At 36.3% G+C, this 21708-nt stretch overlaps 1 protein-coding gene across 1 annotated transcript in view; it reads left to right on the forward strand.

The window, feature by feature from the left end:
- btbd7 (BTB (POZ) domain containing 7) overlaps positions 1 to 20476 on the forward strand; it is a 42474-nt gene extending 21998 nt beyond the window's left edge. The window contains exons 4-10 of the mRNA XM_073816478.1: positions 3260 to 3335; positions 5789 to 5949; positions 7561 to 7704; positions 8260 to 8449; positions 10025 to 10203; positions 12500 to 12907; positions 13446 to 20476. Of these exons, the coding sequence (XP_073672579.1) occupies positions 3260 to 3335; positions 5789 to 5949; positions 7561 to 7704; positions 8260 to 8449; positions 10025 to 10203; positions 12500 to 12907; positions 13446 to 14102 (1815 nt within the window). The 3' untranslated portion in view covers positions 14103 to 20476. The remainder of the gene's footprint in view (positions 1 to 3259; positions 3336 to 5788; positions 5950 to 7560; positions 7705 to 8259; positions 8450 to 10024; positions 10204 to 12499; positions 12908 to 13445) is intronic.
- Positions 20477 to 21708: the final 1232 nt, after the last annotated feature.

Here is a 21708-nt window from a genome sequence, read left to right on the forward strand (position 1 = left end):
TAAAACAATCTACTAGGGCCGTCACTAACAATAATTTTGGTAATCAATCTATTAAAACAATCTGCACTAGGGCTGTCACTAACAATTATTTTGGTAATCGATTAATCGAGTAAAATAATATGCACTGGGGCTTTCACTAACTTTTTTTGATAATCGAGTAATCTGTTGATTAGTCTGACGATTAATCGAGTAAAATAGTCTGCACTAGGGCTGTCACTAACATTTATTTTGGTAATCGATTAATCTAGTAAAGCAATCTGTACTAGGGCCGTCACTAACAATAATTTTGTTAATCAATTAATCGAGTAAAATAATCTGCCCTGGGCTTTCATTAATTATGTTTTTGATAATCGAGTAATCTATTATTTTGATGATTAATCAAGTAAAACAATCTGCACTAGGGCTGTCACTAACAATTATTTTGGTAATCAAGTAAAATAATCTGCACTAGGCCTTTCACTAATGATTTTTTGGTAATCAAGTAATTTGTTTAATATTCTGATGATTAATCGAGTAAAATATGCTGCACTAGGGCTGTGACTAACAATTATTTGGGGAATTGAGTAATCTGTAAATTATTCTGCCAATTAATCAAGTAAAATAATCTGCACTACGGCTGTCACTAATGATTATTTTGGTAATCGAGTAATCGGTTTATTATTCTGACGATTAATTGAGTAATCTGATAATAAAAATCAACCTAAGCTAACAATAGGCTTTAGAATTACTTTAAAAATAAATAAAATAGTAATGAGGCAATAATAATTGTTTCAAATAAAGTATTAAAGGCAAGTAATCATATGGTTAAAATACATATTGTATTATAAACAATAGAGTTAAAGTACATGATGCATCATAACAGATGACTGCAGAGGGCGCCAACGGCCTAACGGTTGTTTTTTTACACTTTACTGCATGATCTAATCCTTATTTAAAACTAACTAAACATTTAATTCAAATCTCCACTTTATCTATATTATTTGGCAATTTTCTTATGACAGACAACATGCTAACTGTTCATCACAATTTCAAAATAAAAGCTCAGAGCATTTATAGCCACTGTAACTTGAATATGTGGAGCTCAGAGTGTAGACTCTTTGCTCTGAGCTTTTATTTTGAAATCGTGATCAACAGTTAGCATGTTTATAAAGATATTGATGTATTCTCCTGAGTTTGTGTAGGTTTATAAATTATTTAATTTACAAATCTGATGAATTGGCACATGTTGCATTTCCAGATTAAAAGTTGTATCAGCGATTCTAGGCTGAAACATAAAGTGTCAAATTCAGCTGACCTTTCTTCATGATCCGCTCGCTGCCTGCCCCATAAAAAAACGGTGATTGGTTGGAACACTGTTTGTTTTGCTGTGGAAAGGTTGATAGCACCAATTGTTTTTTTTGGCATATCTCGGACCCTAGGCTGACCAGAGAGACGCGTTGTTGTTGTTTTTTTTTTTTTTACAGCTGATTTATGGGGCAGGCAGCGAGCGGATCGTGAAGAAAGTTCAGCTGAATTTGACACTTTATGTTTCAGGCTTGAAATCGCTGATACAACCTTTAACGTTATAATAAACCCAAACTCACACCAATATGCAGAGATAAAGTTTGAGACATTAAACTTTATGTAAATGATAAATGTTTGTGTGGAGCAGCATTTACTGTGAACAGAGCCGTTCTGAGACGCACATATGTAACCTGCGCATATGTTAAACCTGCATTGCAAATTTATTAAAATTGAATTGTAGCGTTTTTTTTAATTTTAAATGCTCTTGAATTAGCATTATCCTTTATTTATATTTTTTAAATGGGTTTAATAACCATACAGTCTTGGAGAACGGTCTAAAAATGCATTTCATGTATTCTCGTCTGTGGAATCCACCACTTCCAGTATTTTGCTGGTTACTCCACAAAGGCAAATTGCAGTCAAGGATTTTTTTATTTTAAATCGAGCACTTGAATTAAATCAAAGAATCATGCCAGCCCTAATCTGCACTGTAATATTTGAAAAATGACGTTTGTTAACTAAATGTGAACAATAAGGGGGTTGGCAATTGTTAATCTGATTGAATTAAATAAAATTTTCTAGCTCAGTATTTCTAACAACTGTCAAGGTCAAGCTTGTTTTCTCTCTGGAAACATACAGGGGTCGTTCAGGGTAACTGAATCACATTGCACTATTGGGAAATTTGTTTATTTCAGTCCATAAATCATTATAGGGCTTCAGACCTATCTGTTTCAGACAGGAGCGTGTCAGTATCAGTCTGTTTATCGATCTCTGTTGATCAGGGCTCCCTTCTCTTAAAGGTCACCTGCTTTTGTTTTTAGACAAATGAGTCAGCTATATCAGATGACCCCCTTAGGTCTCCTCTGTGAGCTTATATAGAGAGCTGTAACCCCATCTGGGATTTGGTCTGGCACACAGAAGTCTGTTAGCGCCTTCACACTCCTGTGTGCTAGCTGTTCAGCGTTTACACATCTTCGTTAACTCTAGCCTGGGTCAAACTTGTTGAAAGGATCTAATCCCTGTAGTCACTGAGGATTTCTAAACAAACATTAACAGAAACTAGTGTTGCTTTGAGACCTATAAAAATTATGTTTTTGTACTATGTTTCAAAAAAGCTGATTGATTCAATGCCATGGTTAATGGAAGCCTGTAAATATGAGTTAATTTTGAGATGGTTATGCTTGTTTATACATTATTTCATTAGCTGTTGACTACTAGTGCTGAAGTAGAGTGATTTGTAAATCCTCTGAATAATAATAATTCTTTCTTTTTTATATATATATATATATATATATGTGGACTTTAAGACATAAGCTGTTTGTCATCAAATCCCATTCACACTCTCTCTCACCTCTCTGCTACTGTCGTGTAAAAAAGGCAAAAAGCCCCAAAAATAAAATTTAAGAAAGTGTGGCCACCCTGATATTAAAAAATGTAATTTAGTTTGAGGGTTAATCTGTGTCCATTAAACCTGGATCAGCTTCTGACGATGAATGAAATGAGATTTTGGCTGTGCAATATTCTCAGTCAGAGATAAGATAAGTAGAAAAATCATTTTGCGCAGGTTTCACCTGGCACCTGCAGGACCTGCTGCTATGAGAAATACATTGGTTTTATATATATTTTTCCTTTCGATATCATTCTGTTGTATTAAATGTGCCATCTTTAAGCTTGCATAGAGCAGTCTTCTTCAGCCTTACAGCACTGACTAAATTCAGTAACATAAACGCGTACTGTTCTTCTCCTCTCTTCACAGGCCAGTGAACAGGACATCCTCAAGTATGTTGTAAAGTGGGGCGAACACCAGCTCATCAAGAGGATGGCTGATAGAGGTAACACACGCACACACTAATGTCACTGGATACACAGTTCATCCAAAAATAAAAATTCTCATTTATTTACTCACCCTCATGTCATTCCAAACCTTATATGTGACCCTGGACCACAAAACCAGTCTTAAATAGCACAGGTTTATTTGTAGCAATAGCCAACAATACATTGCATTGGTCAAAATGATAAATTTTTCTTTTATGCCAAAAATCATTAGGATATTAAGTAAATATCGTGTTCCATGAAGATATTTTGTTAATATATTGAACCTTAATTTTTTATTAGTAAGATGCATTGCTAAAAACTTCATTTGGACAACTTAAAAGGCGATTTTTTTTTTTTTTTTTTGCACTCTCAGATTCCAGATTTTCAAATAGTTGTATTTTGGCCAAATATTGTCCTATCCTAACAAATCATACATCAATGGAAAGCTAATTTATTCATATATTAAAAATACCAATTCATTTTATTTGATCAAAAATACAGTAAAAACAGCAATATTATTGCAATTTAAAGTAACTATTTCCTATTTTATATATTTTAAACTGTAATTTATTCTTATGATGGCAAAACTGAATTTTCAGCAGCCATTACTTCAGTCTTCAGTGTCAAATCATTTTTAATATCCTGATTTTCTGCTCAAGAAACATTTTTTTATCAGTTTTGAAAGTCGTTGTGCTGTTTTTTTTTGTGAATAAATGATCATTTTTGTTTTCTGAAAACATTTATTTGAAATAGAAATATTTTGTAACATCATGAACATTGTTACTTATGATCACTTTTGATCACTTAAATACATTTTTTCTAGATTGAAGTATTAATTTCTTATGTGCTATCCCAAAATGTTTAAACCGAAATGTTTATTACAAGAATCATTACATAACATATTTCATACAGTGACAGTCCATAGTGGCCATGTCTGTCAGACAAAAATGGATGGAACATTCATGGCATATATAATATTATAACATTATAACATCTTCTTAACCTCTTAAGTGTCACCCCACCCCCCTTTTTTGAACATAGAAATGAAAGTGCATTATCAAAACTTAAATCATTATAATTCATGAGCTTTTTGGAATACAGACCTGTGGTTGTTTTTCTTTTTAAAAATGACAACCTGCAGATTATTGCAGGAGTGGAATCATTTCAAAATATTAAAGTATCAAAAGGTTATAGAAGTTTAAATTTACTCTGAAGAAAATCCACTGTACCAAATTGTATTTATTTGATATAAAATAAATATTTTACAAAATATTTTTGAATCCATTGCTGTAAAATTAAAGCCTTATGTCTAAATAAGTTATGTTCCAAATTTGAAGTTGATATTAAAAAAAGATATGAGATTTTATTTAGCCACCGGCTGCCATCCAAACTCCATTTTTGACACATTTTTCTGTCACAGTTGTCTATAGTCTAAATCAATATTATCTCTATTACAAAATAATCACCAGATATGGAATCTTGAGGCTTGGACCTTTTTAGACAATATGCATTGGAAATGAGCAGCTCACATATTCTGCTAAACTTCTTCTTTTGTGTTCCACGGATGAAAGAAAGTCATACAGGTTTGGAACGACCTGAAGGTAACAAAGTAACATCAGGATTTCTATTTGAATTTTGAACTATTCCTCCATCTACTCCACACACACGCACACATACTTTTCTCTAGGCTGAACTTTTTTCTCTGCTGCTGAATTTGTCCCTGTTTCCACCTCTTGCTATAGATGGAGGTTTGAACTATGCCAGTCTAATGATTTATTCCCCAATCCTCCTAATGTCTAGTAATGACTCTGACTGGCTCAGCTCTGAGAAATCAGGCCAAGTGCTCTGCAATACAGAAGCGTAGCATATGGCTGGCGGCTCCAGACCTGGGTCTGCAATTGCTCTGTGTACCCAACAGAATCAAATATACCCGGACTAACACTATCTTGAACGTTTATAGCCGGTGCCAAACCGCAAACACGATCTCTGATTGCTTTTCTCCCAGAACACATTCGAAAGGGAAACAGCAATTCACCAATTCACCTTCATTTTGTCATTAACACTTTTAATACATGATACTGATTTGCCGTCTGATGTGTAGCTAGTAATTCAGGATCCAATGCAGCACAGCATCCTTAGAGCAGAGGAGCTTAAATTCCTCGCTCAAGGGCATGGCTGCAGTCAGTGAAGCTGCGTGGTGATACGGCTAATCCTCTGGAAGCACACACCCTCCCACCCATCTTTGTCTAATTGTCTATATTGTGGGCTAAAAAAGTTGGGCCACCGTTTCCTCCAACTCAAGTTCTTGTGTGTGTGTGTGTGTGTGTGTGTGTGTGTGTGTGTGTGTGTGTGTGTGTGTGTGTGTGTGTGTGTGTGTGTGTGTGTGTGTGTGTGTGTGTGTGTGTGTGTGTGTGTGTGTGTGTGTGTGTGTGTGTGTGTGTTTGAAACTGTGTTTCTGTGTGTTCCCCAGAGCCTAACCTGTTAAGTGGTACTGCACATAGTGTGAATAAACGTGGCGTGAAAAGAAGGGATCTGGACCTGGAAGAGCTTAAAGAGATTCTCTCTCCACTGCTGCCTTTCGTCAGAACTGAGCACATATTACCAACCAACAGCGAGGTCCTCTCTGACACTGTGAGTGTGTTTGTGTTTCTTTTCTGTTTATGTGTATGTCTTTTAGTTTATACAGTTTAAGCAGGAGCATTCAGCAGCAGTCACACTAGATTTTAGGAACACAGAATTGCTTTTTAGCTCCATGCAGCTTCTAATGCTTACCAAGGTTTCATTTTATTTGATCAAAAATACAGTGAAAATGGTAATATTGTGAAATTTAAAAATGTAAAAAATATTTTTTCTTATTTTAATATATTTTAAAATGTAATTTATTCTTGTGATGGTAAACTCATTTTTCAGCATCATTACCCCAGTCTTCAGTGTCACGTTATCCTCAGAAATCATTCGAATTTGCTGCTTTTTAGCTCCATGCAGCTAATGCTTACCAAGCATTCATTTTATTTGATCAAAAATACAGTAAAAATGGTAATATTGTGAAATATTATTACAATTTAAAATATTCTTATTTAAAAATATTTTAAAATGTAATTTCTTCTTGTAATGGTAAACTGAATTGTCAGCATCATTACTCCAGTCGTCAGTGGCACATGATCCTCAGAAATCATTCTAATATGCTGATTTGGTGCTCAAGAAATTTATCAATTTTGAAAACAGGAAAGAAAATTTTTGTAACATCATAAACATTATTATCGAATTTAATCAATTTTAATGCATCCCTGTTAAATTTAAATATGAATTTCTTTGCAAAATAAAGTTACTATCTCCAAACTAGTATATTATATTACAAAAATGATTATTTAACTTATTTCATACAGTGACGGTCCAGACAGTTTAAAAACAGGAGCATTATGGTACAGTCACGCTAGATTTTATAAACATAATTGCTTTTTAGCTCCATGCAGCTTCTCTTAATTGAAGTTTGAAGTTTCAGTTTTTAAAATAGTTGTGGTCAGTAAGACTATTTCTTTAGTCAGTAATGTTTAAATATTTAATCTTTAAATATTTAAAATCTTTAAATATATTAATATGTGAAATATTTAATACATTAAAAATAATAAATATTTTAATCAGCAAGGGCACATTAAATGGAAAAGTGAAAGTAAAACATTTATCATTTTATATTTTAACAAAATATTTTTTTTCTCTTTTTTTATGTGAACCACATACAAATTCCTTTGTGTCTTATTTTTGAAGAGAATATAGAAAAGAATAGTGTTTAGATCCTGTATTTATCACTCCTCTATTATTATTATTATTTTATTTATTTTTTTACCAAATTTGCACTTAAGCATCTAAACTAAACTGTTTAGGATGGTTCTGTTAATAAAATGCTAACATACCAAATATGAATGCAAGTGAATAAATTTAATACTCACTTTGAGTCCTCTTTAGTCGGTAAAATGCATAGCCACAAGCCAAATGGCTAACATGTTACTTTTGCTTCTCAGTACAGCATACGCTGAATAAAAATGACAAAAATGGTAATTTTGATTGATGTATGAATGGCTACATGCTCTAATTCTCAGTACTGCTCAGGATGTAATTTGCTAGAGAGTAAGAAAACAGATACCCCTATGTACTAATGCTCCAGCAAATTACATCATCTTTCCGTCGTTCGTCTTGACCGCTCTCTTCAAGTATCGGTAAAGACTTTTCCTCTGCTTTTAACAGTTGAAGAGGGGTCTGATCAGCACCCCTCCCTCTGACATGCTGCCCACAGCGGAGGGAGGCAAAGCCAACGCCTGGCTCCGGCAGAAGAGTGCTGGCATTTATGTCCGCCCACGCTTATTCTCTCCTTATGTGGAGGAGGCCAAGGTAGGATACACTTCCTCACCTCACGTACTGTAACATTACAATGAACTAGTGAAGGCAGAAAAGGTTATTAAGAATAACATGATACACCTATTCATTAAATATATCTATGCATCTCATTTGTGAAGTTGGACCACAAAACCAGTCATGTTAGGATAGGACAATATTTGGCCGAGATGCACCTATTTGAAAATCTGGAATCTGAGGGTGCAAAAAAAATCTAAATATTGAGTAAATCACCTTTAAAGTTGTCCAAATTAAGTTTTTGGCATACATGTTATTAATAAAAAATTGTTTTGAATTACAGTAGGAAATTTACAAAGTCTCTTCATGGAACGTGATCTTTACTTAATATTCAAATAATTTTTACTATTAAAGATAGATCGATAATTTTGACCCATACAGTGTATTTGACTTGTTTTGACTTGTTTTGTGGTCCAGGGTCACATTTAAAATACAATTTTTTTTTTAAAGTACTTTTTTAAATGTTATAAATTTATAAAATGTAATTGTAGATTGTGTATCAAATCTCGCATTCATCTTTGTGTTTTCCTCCAGGCGGTTTTAGAGGAGATGATGGTTGAGCAGACCGATCTGGTTAGGCTGCGTATGGTTCGTATGTCCAACGTACCCGACACACTCTACATGGTAAACAATGCCGTCCCCCAGTGTTGTCACATGATCAACCACCAGCAAATGGCTGGCAGCCAGACAGCTCCGCCGTCTGTGGTTGCTAACGAGATACCAGGTGGGTTAAGTGCTCATTCATGCCTTGTAATGATGTAATGTTTCAGCCAATTTTAAAAACTAGGCACATTATATCTGTATAAAATATACCCTACCAGTCAAAGTTTTTGAACCATAAGGTTTTTTTTTTTAAAGAATTCTCTTCTGCTCATCAAGCCTGCATTTATTTGATCCAAAATACAGCAAAACAGTAATATTGTGAAATACTTTACTATTTAAAATAACTCTTTTCTATTTGAATAAATGTGACCCTGCACCACAAAACCAGTCATATTGGTCTTTTTGTAATTATTGAAATATATACATTATATGAAAGCTGAATAAATAAGTTTTCTATTGATTTATGGTTTGTTAGGATAGGACAATATTTGGCCGAGAAACAATTATTTGAACTGCATATTACTAATCAAAAATTAAGTTTTGATATATTTACGGTAGGAAATTTACAAAATATCTTTACTTAATATCTTAATGATTTTTGGCATAAAAGGAAAATCTATCATTTTGACCCATACAATGTATTTTTGGCTATTGCTACAAATATACCCTTGATACTTAAGACTGGTTTTGTGGTCCAGGATCACATATTTTAAAGCGTAATTTATTCCTGTGGTCAAAGAAATTTTTTTTGCATCATTACTCCAGTCTTCAGTGTCACATGATTTTTCGGAGATCATTCTAATATGCTAATTTGCTGTTCAGTAAATATATATATATTTTAATTATTTTTATTATTAGTATTTAAAACCGTTGAGTACAATTTTTTTAAGTATTTAATTAATACTTTTATTTAGCAAAGGATGCTTTATCTTTTATTCATCAAAAGTGATGATAAAGACATTTATAATGTAAAAATTAAAAAATTCTACTCAGCTGTTTTCAACATAATAATAATAAATGTTTTTTGAGCAGCAAATCAGAATATTATAATGATTTCTGAAGGATCGTGTGACTGGAGTAATGATGCTAAAATTGCATTTTAAAATGTATTCAAATAGAAAAGTTATTTTAAATAGTAAAAATATTTCAAAATGGTACTGTTTTTGCTGTACTTTGGATAAAAATACAGGCTTGGTGAGTAGAAGAGACTTCTTTAAAAAAAAAACATTACAAACCTTACTGTTAAAAAATTTGAACACTGATTGTGGTATTCGTGAGTCTGACTCGTTTTATCAAGTAATTTTAGAGAGAATGTGATTTAGTTCACAGAGGCCAAGTAGATCATGTCCTAATCTAGATGTAGTCTCGAATCCCATAAATCAAACTATGAGACATTGTTTTCTCAAGTTAATTTTGCTGTTCTTTTGCAAGAAGCAATTCAGTGTTTTTTTAGGAATATATATTGTGAGTGGGAACATTGGCTTCGTATGTTGGCAAGCTTTGTGGTCCTGTGGGTGTTATATAAAACAATTCAACACCACCAATTTAACAAAACTCTTCTGTTTATTGTCTTATATGCCCATCTTGTATTAATGTTGTTTATCAGCTATATAATACTGTTACCTGCTGTGCTTATTCATCTGTATTTGCACATTAAAGAAGTCATCTGTTTTCCTTTTATCACACTGTCTTTCAGTGCCCAGGTTGGCAGTCGTGAAGGAAATGATCCGTAGGCTGCAGGAGCTGCGTCACACGGACCAGGTGCAGCGAGCGTATGCTCTGAACTGTGGTGAGGGCGCCACAGTCAGCTACGAGCTGCAGATCCGTGTGCTCCGGGAGTTTGGCCTACCTGACGGGGCTGCAGAACTCCTACAGGTAACCCAGCACATCCTGTTTGCGTGGAGACTGACAAGTGTTGCTATGGCTACCGTAGATCTCTCTCTGACTTTCATGTCAGTTAGTATTACCCCAGCCTCGGATGAATACAATTTATTTTCCAATGATTGCAGGCACTCGTACTGATTTTGTTCAAGTAAAAAAGATTAAAAGGGAGAATTGTGCTATTCAGATTTGAACACTCCTTCAATGCATTGCAAATGTCTGTATAAATGTGTATTTGCGTATATAAATTGCCAATCAAACATTATGGATCAGTACTTTTTTTTTATGTTATTCAAGATGCTTTTTCTGCTCATCAAGGCTGCATTTATTAGATCAAAAATACAGAAAAAACAGCAATATTGTCAAATAATATTGCAATTTAAAATAACAGTTTTCTATTTTAATACATTTTAAAATATTAGTTATTTCTGTGATGCAAAGCTGAATTTTCAGCATCACTCCAGTATTCAGTGTCACAGGATTCTTCAGAAATCATTTTATTATGTTGATTTATTATAACTGTTGTGCTGATTAATATTTATACATATTACTGTCATGCTTTTTTCAGGATTCTTTAAAGAGTAAAAAGTTAAAAAGAACAGCATTTATTCAAAATAGAAATGTTTTATAACAATATACACTACTGTTTAAAATTTGTTTAAACTTTTTTTTAAATAAATTAAAATGCTGAATGGTGATTATTTTATATGAATATTATTTGTGACCCTTGACCACAAAACCAGTCTTAAGTCGCTGGGGTATATTTGTAGCAATAGCCAAAAATACATTGTATGGGTCAAAATTATTGATTTTTCTTTTATGCCAAAATCATTAGGAAATTGAGTAAAGATCATGTTTCATGAAGATTTTTTGTAAAATTCCTACTATAAATATATCAAAATGTAATTTTTGATTAGTAATATTGCCCTATCCTAACAAACCATATATCAATAGAAAGCTTATTTATTGAGCTTTCATGTGGTGTATACATCTCAGTTTTGTAAAAAATTACCTTATGACTGGTTTTGTGGTCCGGGGTCACATTTTATTTTAGTATTTTTTTTTTTTTTTTTTGCTGGGGATGTAACGATATCAAAATCTCACAATACGATAATATCTCAATATAAAGTCTACATTATTATTTTTATTTAAAAAAAAGACAAATGTTGACTTTGGGGGAAAAAAATTAAATCAGAAAAAATTGACTTGTATCTGAAATTTAAAGGGGACTCAACTCTTTTTATTTGTAGTATAATGTCTCGGTCTCAGTGTTTTAGGAAGCCAAACTAATTAGTATATAATAATAATAACAATTTTATATTGTTATTCCTATAACATTAATAGCCATATATTGTAAAACAGTTTCACTGTAAAATAAATGAGAATGAATATGAATCAATTAAAAAATGTTAAATTGATAAAAAGTGATAGTAAAGACTTACATTGTTACATTTGTTTCATTTTTAATAAATTGTGTTCTTTTTTTATTTATTTAATTCATCAAAGAATCCTGAAAAAGAACCAATGTATATATTAAGCAGCACAACAGTTTCCAGCATTGATAATAAATCAACATATTAGAATGATTTCTGAAGGATCATGCGACACTGAAAGACTTGAGTAATGATGCTGAAAATTCAGCTTTGCATCACAGGAATAAATTATATTCTAAAGTATATTAAAATTATTAAAAACAGTTATTTAAAATTGTAATATTTCAAAATATTAAAAATGTATTTGTATTTTTGATCAAATAAACACAGCCTTGGTAAGCATAATAGACTTCTTACTGGTCCAAAACTTTTAAACGACTGCTTTTTTTAATATAATAAATATTTTATATTTTAATATATTTTAACAATTTATTCTTGTGATACCAGTAAAATACACACATTTCTATTCTAATTATTTAATGACAAAACTTGCCACTTCACATGCAAATACTAGAATTAAAAGACCTTTTACGATAAAGTCAACTATAGTTCATTGAGAATGCAATGTGTGCTTGCACTCCGACACATTTTGGATGGGAATAACTGCATTCATGCACTCCATCACTCTCCGTTATTTTGACTAGCATGTTTCTCCAGTTACTGTGAAGTTCCCTGAGCTCTTGAGCTGCTGTGATATCTTGTTATTCTCACAGTGACTCTCAGTGACCAGTGAACCTACGCTGGATAGTTTCGACGGAGTCAAAGCCTCTTCAGCATACCAGACAGCTTATTACGTCTAATTTTTGAAGCATGTCTAGCACAAACATGCCCTCACGGTTCCATGTGCTGTGTTTCAGAATCCGCACAAATTCTTTCCCGAGGAGCGTTTTGGAGACGAGAGTCCCGTCCTGGCCTTGCGCCAGTCAGGTCGCTGCCGGGTCAACAGTACACCAGCTGTGGAGAGCATGTTCACTGACCTGGAGGCTCTGGTGGGCTTCCACCCCCCTCTGCCCCCTCCTCCTCCACCCTATCATCCCCCGACCACCCCGGGCCATAGCCAGCAGCAGTATAAAATGGGCTGGAGACCACGGGTCCCCACGCAACCTCCCTCCAGATCTTTCTCCTACCCCTGCAATCACGCACTCCTTCACAGGCAGCCATCTTCCAAGATGGGAAGCCCAGTCTACCCACCAGGAGCCAAGCCCCTGCCTCCAGACTGCACTAATGCACAGGGGGGGAGGAATCTTCATCCTGACAAGCAAATGGTAATTATTTTATAAGAATATTATTTTTTTGTATTTTTTTTTGTTATGGTGTTATGGTATCATATGGTGAGATGCATAGACTGAAAATCAACGCGAGCGTCACGCATTTCAGTATTTGTGTAGTAAACAAAACTGCGTCTCTGCCATTCATACATACGGAGGCAAGCAGAATGTGCAGAATTCATATTTAAACTGTGTGTTTTAATATTCACAGGCACTAGTGACAGACCTACTTTTGATTTATCCAAAAACTGACGTGACATTCCATGCTATAGAGTAAATTCAGTTTTTATGTATAGACTCTGCAATCCCGTCGCGGAGTCTTTGGTTTGGAAACCAAATGACCCTCTCTCACTCTCTCTTTGTAACTTGCACACCTAGATGCGTTCTCAGGTACCGAAATTTGACTTGATGTGAATCAAGTGACCACGATATTAACAATGCCGTTATATCCATATTTTTTTGTATAAATAAGTACATATATAAATGAGGTTTCATTCTAAGTTTTGCTAATGTACATGCTCTAATTTATTCTAAGAACATGGAGCCTGTTATCAACGAGTTCATGCCGGACATCGCCATGGGTGTTTCAGCAATGAGCCTGAAGGAGCGGCGCCTTCCGGAGGTCTCCATGGAGGTGGAGAGTCACGAAGCCCACCCTCACCTTTCCACAGCTCCTCCCATGTCCCACAGCTACTCCAGTCGGCACCCGCACTCCTCCCGCAAGCGGCACGCAGCCGAATCTAAGGCCGAGGGCCCACAACCTGACTTCCCAGATCTCTATGAGTTCCCAGGCCGTCACGTGCCTCCCTACAGTGGACCGGATCTCTACATCCACAGCCGTCAGGCAGGTGGCGGAGCACCACCTCCATCCTACTCCGAGGCTTCAGAATCCCTCCGTTTGGATGTGCTGGAACAGCCTCCGCAGAGACTAGACTTGGCAATCGTCTCACAAGGGGGCGTTGCACAAGCCGTGCAGAGGTCATGGCCCATCAACGAGACGGACCTCACCTGTGGGCTCGGGCCCTCCACAGAACAGTATGAGGAATGGCCTACGGGCCGACGGCCCGCTCCAGAAGGAATGGGGCTTGGCTTAGGAGCGAACGTTGGGTCTGGGGACGAGGGAGGCTTGGGTGCCCGAGACCGCAGGTCACCAAGTAAACCCGATTACCCCTACAGGAAGTCTGCTCTCTGACCCCTGATTAAAAAGAGACTGAGGACTGATTTAAATGCTAAGTGTAAGCTAACAGGTGAGGCACCAGCAGTCCTGCACTTTGTGTTCTTTCGAGGGCCGACAGTATCTTGAAGTGATGAACGCCCATAAGCTGCGCAAACGGCTGCTTTTCTGAAAAGTAAAAGGAGATTTTGTGTGAACTGCTTTGGATAGGTTTTGAACCCAGTAGGGAGTGAGGAGAGCTTGGTTTGGTTGTAAGCACCTGGAAAAGAGATCAAAAATGCTAAATATTTTAATCCAAGTCATCCAAGGACTTCATTAAACAGCCCTGAAAGTATATCCGGGTTCTCAGATTTCACATGCATCTCAGTATATTTCTTTTACTTTCATTTCCCTGAGCAGACTACGATGAGTAGGGAAATATACATTCATCTAGATGCACAGATTTTGTTCCTTAGGAGTAAATTGAAAAAATATGAAGGCAATAAGTTGCGAACTCATTACTTTGTCTAGTCCTTGACAAACAGCTCCTTCTTCTTTTGAGGGCAGAGTGGCAGTAATAGCTCGTGTAATCTGCCGCATTCGCCGGCTTTTACATTAGCCTGTGCAATTTAAGAGCTGAGATGGAACATAAAAGGGAAAACAAATGAAATCCCCTGTCTCCTATGAGGCAACTTATCAGGCATAACAGTGGCACAGATGCACCATTAAATGTGAATGGGGCTTTGTTTTAGCGTGTTTCACAACTCAGATCTGCAGATTCATTCCAGAGTATTTAACTTTAACTTTAAAAACTATCTGTTCTCTCAAACACAAATTTGGCGTCCTCTTGCATTTAGATTTCTCTTTCCAAGGCTGCAGTTGGTGGCATTCCTGAGAGACTACGAATATGGGTTGATCATTATCAGCCTCGTTCTTCAGAACTGTGCAGGACGCTCAACCAAACCAACCTCATGCCACATCCTCGGTCCGTGGGTTCAGTAGGACGGCAGCAGTCCATGGGCGGGAGTTCATTAGCTTTTCTGTGCTAGTTCTGTCAGCAGATGACCAACAATTATGATGTCATGAACAGGCTTTGCAAAAAAAAGAGAATTCTTGGAAGTGTCATGCATTTAGACACAAGTATTTACTTTTGATTTGTTACACAACACTTTAGGAAACGATATCATACACACTGCTGCACACCCTACCTATAGATGAAGTGACTTATTTTAAGCCTTTTTAGCATCCGAAATAACTGTATTCTTAAATAACTGTGCAATAGTGCAGCTTTTTCATTTTAAATATTCATTTTGCTTTCTTCTCCTTACAATAAGAATCTCTCAAGATTATACTGACACAGCAAATATGCAGGCTAGCTCACCTAATATGCCAATTCTGTCATCGTTTACTCATCGTTATGTCGTTCCAAACCTTTATGACTTATTTCTCTCTGTAGAAGACAAAAGAAAACTTTTTGTCCATACAGTCAATGGGGTCCAAAAACATCAACATTGGACCAAAAAACCTTGAGGAATCCTCAAAATATATTTTGCATTCTGCGGAAAGAATATGTCATAACAGATTTGAAACAACGTCAGGGTTAGTGAACGATGACAGCATTTGCATTTCGTGTGAACTATCCCTTTAAGATAATCAACAATAGCCTTTCCCCACAAGTGATGATGGTACTGTATTCTCACACGCTCTTAAATACTATTATATAAGAATCTCTTGTTTTATTAGACCGGATGGGACCTCTGTTGAACATCCAAATGATCCTCGGCTGCATCCATCCCACATTCTTCACTTCGAGTGCTTCTTTCTTTGGAGCACAAGAAGAGATTTATTGGTTGAAAGCACAATGTACTGAGAAATACTAAGAATGTCCTTTTATTTCTTGTCAGATAGAAGTGCTCAGACAGTTTTTTCACTGGTAAAAGGCTTGAGCTTCAGTTGGATGGTCGATCAGACTGTTAAGAACCCACAGTTAGACCAAAGATGAGTTTGGGAGGATGTTTGTGTTGCTTGGTGAATCTCGGAAGAGTTTTATTTTACCCACTGAAACCATCAGGTTGAGATTCATGTTTGTTACACAAACTCTTTGGTGACTGTGGCCATGGAACGAACATTTATCATCGATTGATTTTATCGATTTCTCCCCAGGCACTTTGACTTAGAGAGATGGCCTTAAGAGAGTTGATGTAAGGTTACTGCTGTAACCTTAAGACCCAACCTTGGCTAACGCAGTTCTCTATCTTACATCGCATAAGGTCATCTTTGCCAGAGAGACTCTCTACCTCTGACACAGCTTCTCTCAATATATTTCAATCAATTGGATTTTCCTCTTTACATTTTTTCAACGTATTCAGACCTTGTGAGTATAACCTTGAACATTTAGCATTGAGAGACCATAACCAACAGCTGGAAGTCAGATTTTTTGTAAGGTTCTTCTACTTCTTTTCTTCACACTTGCTGTTTCATCAGAACTTTACAGCACCGTTAAAGGGATAGTTCATCCAAAAATGAAAATTCTGTCATTAATCACTCACCCTCATGTCGTTCCAAACCCGTAAGAGCTTAAGATGTTGAGATACTTTTGATGAAGTCTGAGAGCTGATGTCTCATAGACTATTTTGTCGATGTTCTTGGTACCTTTCTGGACCTGGACTGTGGTAGGACCCATGCTGTCTATGGAGGGTCAGAAAGCTCATCAAAAACATCTTAATGTGTTCCGAAGATGAACAAAGGTCTTGTGGGTTTGGAACAGCATGAGGGTGAGTAATTAATGCCAGAATTTTCATTTTTTGGTGAAATAACCCTTTAAGATATTTGTGCAGAAAGGACAGTTCCATCTTGCACGATAATTTAGTCTATCACAGGTGGAGTTATGGCAGTTAGCATGTGTTCTTCTCCATCTACCCTTGGTTTTTCTTCAGAATTGTTAGCTGCGTGATGCCGTAGGAGTCCTCCTGGATTCCTACTGCAGCCCACCTCTGAGTCAAGCCTGAAAGAGTGATGAACCCTGAGTGGGAGAGCTCCAGTTCGCCGTCCCGCAAAGCTTCAGAGGGTCAGATCTAAAAATAGATCCAGCTTAGACCCTGGCCTGGGGTGCAAGAGATCTCCTCAGGGAGTTGAAGTCATCTGAAGGACTAAGGACTAAGATTGGTAGGAGGATGTCGGACTAAGATTGGTAGGAGGATGTTTGTCTCTCAGAATGTCAAGGACGTAGCTCTACAGTTCTGTGGTTAGCTCTTTACACCAGGCTTATCAAATACAGTTGAGGTCAAAGGTTTACATTACACCTTGCAGAATCTACAAAATGGTAATTATTTTAGCAAAATAAGAGGGATCATATAAAATGCATGTTTTTTTTATTCAGTACTGACCTGAATATGATATTTTTAAATAAAAGACATTTACATATAGTCCACAAGAGAAAATAGTTGAATTTAAAAAATTACCCTGTTGAAAAGTTTACATACACTTGATTCTTAATACTGTGTTGTTACTGAAATAATCCACAGCTGTTTTTTTTTGTTTGTTTTTTTTGTTTAGTGATAGTTGTTTATGAGTCCCTTGATTGTCCTGAACAGTTAAACTGCTCGCTGCTCTACAAAAAAATCCTTCAGGTCCCACAAATTCCTAGCTTTTTTAGCATTTTTGTGAATTTGAACTCTATCCAACAATGACTGTATGATTTTGATATTCATCTTTTCACACTGAGGACAACTGAGAGACTCATATGCAACTGTTACAAAAGGTTCAAATGCTCACTGATGCTTCAGAAGGAGAAAGTATGTGTTAAAAGCCGGGGGTGAAAACTTTTGAACCATCATTTATTACTGCCCTTCCAGAGGTACAGAAGATACTTACATTTTTCAAAGACAAAATAAGTTAAATGTACCCCGATCTCTAAATAATAAAAAAAGTTTTAATGCATTGTGTTTCCTTCTGAAACATCAGTGAGTGTTTGAACCTTCTGTAGCAGTTGCATGTGAGTCCCTCAGTTGTGCTTAGTGTGAAAACATGCATCTCAAAATCATACAGGCATTGTTGGAAAAGGTTCAAATACACAAAAATGCTGAAAAACCAAAAAATTTGTGGGACCTGAAGGATTTTTCTGAAGAACAGCATGGAGTTTAACTGTTCAGGACAAATTAGGTACTCATGAACAACTAGCACTAACCAAAAAAAAACAAAAAAACAGCTGTGGATCATTTAGGTAACAACACAGTATTAAATCAAGCGTGTGTAAACTTTTGAACGGGGTCATTAAATTCAACTGTTATTTTCTCATGTGGACTATTAACTGCTTTCTTCTTATCCAGGTCAGTACTAAAGAAAAATTAACATGCATTTTGTATGATCCCTCTTCTTTTGGTAAAATAATTAACATTTAGCAGATTCCACAGGGTGTATGTAAACTTCTGACCTTAACTGTGCATGAACGTTAAACGTTATCCACTGGCATATAACAAACTTGAGAATATTGCATGTGTGATTCTCTCAAAATGCAATGCGTCGCAGCCTACTTAAGCCTTCCTTCTCTGACCTCATTCTGCAGCAGAAAGAGGACGAGGGAACCGATTTCCCAACCGCTTTTATTCAGAACAAAAAGATACTTGTTTCAAACTTCATTTTACCTCGCAGATCCTCCAGGTTTCATGTCAGCATGACAACGACGAGTCAATCAACCTGTCACGCGAGTAGTTTTACCACCAGCTCACATGTTCTTCGTTTTAAGTGTCAGAAGCTCTTGTCAAAGAAAAAATTCTCAGTGTTACGGCGTCGTAACTCAGTATTTTTGAGCTTCGAGTCCATCCTTCTGCACCAATGCCATTTTGAATCGGGCCTGACGAGCGAAGACCTCTCAGCCTATTTTTTATTTCCTGTTTTTATGCAACAGTTGCATGTTAGTTTCGATTTTCCAGGCGACTGTTACCTGTAACTCGGAGCGTCGAGTAATTGGCATCAGCACTTCCCTTCGAGGCAGCCGAGAGGAGATCTGAGGTCTGTCATGTCATTCTAGCGAATCGCACTCATGATCCAAAACCGACAGATGGATATTTAGGCCTACTGCTGCTACTCAGAGGTTTTCCTGCCAGCGGAGAACATTATTTCTTGACGTCAATGCCGATCCCAGCGATCTAGTCCCGTGTAGACCCAGCCATGCCTTAATCTTTGAGGAGGTTAGGAAAACTCCTAGATTAGGATCGCCTTCGCCTCTGCTATACTCAGGCCATTTTGAACTGCTAAAGTCATTTATTTCATGTTCTGAAACACCAGATCATTTTGAGGGTGTGTTTTGATTGCTGCAAAAGTCAATGCACAGTTTCGAAGGTATTATTTTGTATTCGAGATGCACACTGACCTCATAATTAATACATTTCTATCACAAATGCTATTTGTGGTCATTTGGGTTTTGTCAGATTTGTGGGTTGCCTGCCTGAGAGACTGTTAGGGAATGAATTGGAAATGCATTTGAGCTCCCAGACGAGGAGTTCAGAACTGGCATGTTGTTTGACGTTAATTTTTCATTGCTTAAGAATAATGGGTTCGTTTTAGCGGGAGGGGCGGAATGAATTTGGCCACCGTGCGTGACATAATCTTAAACCGAGGAATAAAAGCTAGAACAGATGAAGGTACCCATTGCACTAAATTTTTGATGGCGATATGTGTAAGGTTTGTTGTGGAATAGCGCCCCCTGTCGGCGCTCTTGGTTTCTTTTGACTGAAACGTCTGTTGATTCAGTTCTAGAGTCATTTGTCTTAAACATTCATTCCTAATCCTTTTAGTATATTTGCATGGCATCGCGTTATTTATCTCCAAAGTGCCGCAAGGCTGAACTGAACTGAAGGTTTGTGGTTTGGATGTGTGAGAGGCAAGGGAAGTCGTGTTTGCAGACTTATAAGTCGAGATCTCCAGGTTCTCTCTTGTGCTATCTCTCTTACGGAGACGATTTAGTGCCTTCCCTGCCTGAGGCTGGGCTTCCTCCACACCCCTTTTGTCTTATGCAAGCCCTTTCTACAACCCTCTGTTAAAGCGTCTCTTTGTAATACTGTAGCCAACGCTTAGTGTGCATAATGTTTAATTTGTCTTTTTTGTTTCTTCGAAAGATATTTTTCAAGATTTTTGGTACCTTTGATCACAGGCCTCAGAAATATGGTGTTTTGTTGTATGTAAAATGTAAAGTTTTTTATAAATATATATAAGACATGCGATATCTATTTGAGACTTTGTGTGCGTGTGTGTGTATATATATATACACGCGCGCACATACAAAAAAATAAGCATTCTTTTGTGGAGTTGTGGAAAGTGTCTATTTTTCTATTCTTTTCTTTGGCCGGTGTAGTTATGAACTTTACTCTGCAATTAGGTGACTAATGTCTTGGAAATAAATAGTTTTGAGTTATGATGGTGTGTTTGTGTGTGTGTGTGTGTGTGTGTTTTGTTGTTTGCTTGTTTTCATTTGTGACCCTAGACCACAAAACCTCTTAAGTAGCACAGGTATATTTGTAGCAATAGCAAAAAATATGTTGTATGGGTCAAAAATTATTAGGGTATTAAGTAAAGATCATGTTCCATTAAAACATTTTGTACATTTCTAACCGTAAATATATCAAAACTTGATTTTTGATTAGTAATCTGCATTGCTAAGAACTTAATTTGGCGATTTCCTCAATATTTCGATTTTTTTTGCACCCTTCGATTCCAGATTTTCAAATAGTCCTATCCTAACAAACCATAGGTCAATGGAAAGCTTATACAGTTTTCAGATGATTTTGACTGACACATGACTGAAAAAATGTGACCCTGGATCACTAAACCATTCATTCAAGCTGTCAGATGAGCAGTTAGTAACACCTTCCCATTAGTGGGAAATGGTAGGGCGAAACACAGCGGGTCTCATTCACTAACCAAACAATCTACACAATCACTTTTATGCAGGAATCATGCGGGGAATTGGGTTCCCACTGAAATTTACAATAAATCTAAAACCAACTTAATGTGTATGCAAAATCACAAGCATGGAGGCCTTAAAAACAGCCATTTTTTAAGCTATATAAATAATGTGGAAAGCCCTTATGGATATTGTTTGGGCCTGTTTATGTAAATTACTAGTGTAGCTGCAGGCACTCATTCCCTCAGATTGATCGGGCTCCAGCAGCATTTAAAACTCTTTCCCCATGACTTGTCTGAACATACCTGAAAGTTAAATTGAGACTGAAATTATGGTACATTTTAAAAAACGTTTTTAAAGGTGTAGTTCACTCAAAAATGTTTTGCTCACCCTCGTGCTATCTTAGGTGTATATGACTTTCTTCTTTCAACTGAATACAGTCTAAGTTACATTAAAAATGTCCTGGCTCTTCCAAGCTTTATAATGGCAGTGAATGGGTGTTGAGATTTTAAAGTCCAATAAAGTGCATCCATCCATCATAAAAAGTGCTCCACATGGCTTCAAAGGGTTAATAAAGGCCTTCTGAAATGAAGCGATGTGTTTGTATAAGAAAAATATCTATATTTAAGGGCGTCCTATTATGCTCTTTTACAAAGTTTTTTTTGTTTTGGGGGTGCACTAGAACATGCTCTCATGCTTAGTGGTAAGTATTCTTCACATAATTTACATTATTACAATAGCTTT

Source organism: Garra rufa, chromosome 13 (assembly GCF_049309525.1).
Source record: "Garra rufa chromosome 13, GarRuf1.0, whole genome shotgun sequence".
Classification (NCBI taxonomy): Eukaryota; Metazoa; Chordata; class Actinopteri; order Cypriniformes; family Cyprinidae; genus Garra; species Garra rufa.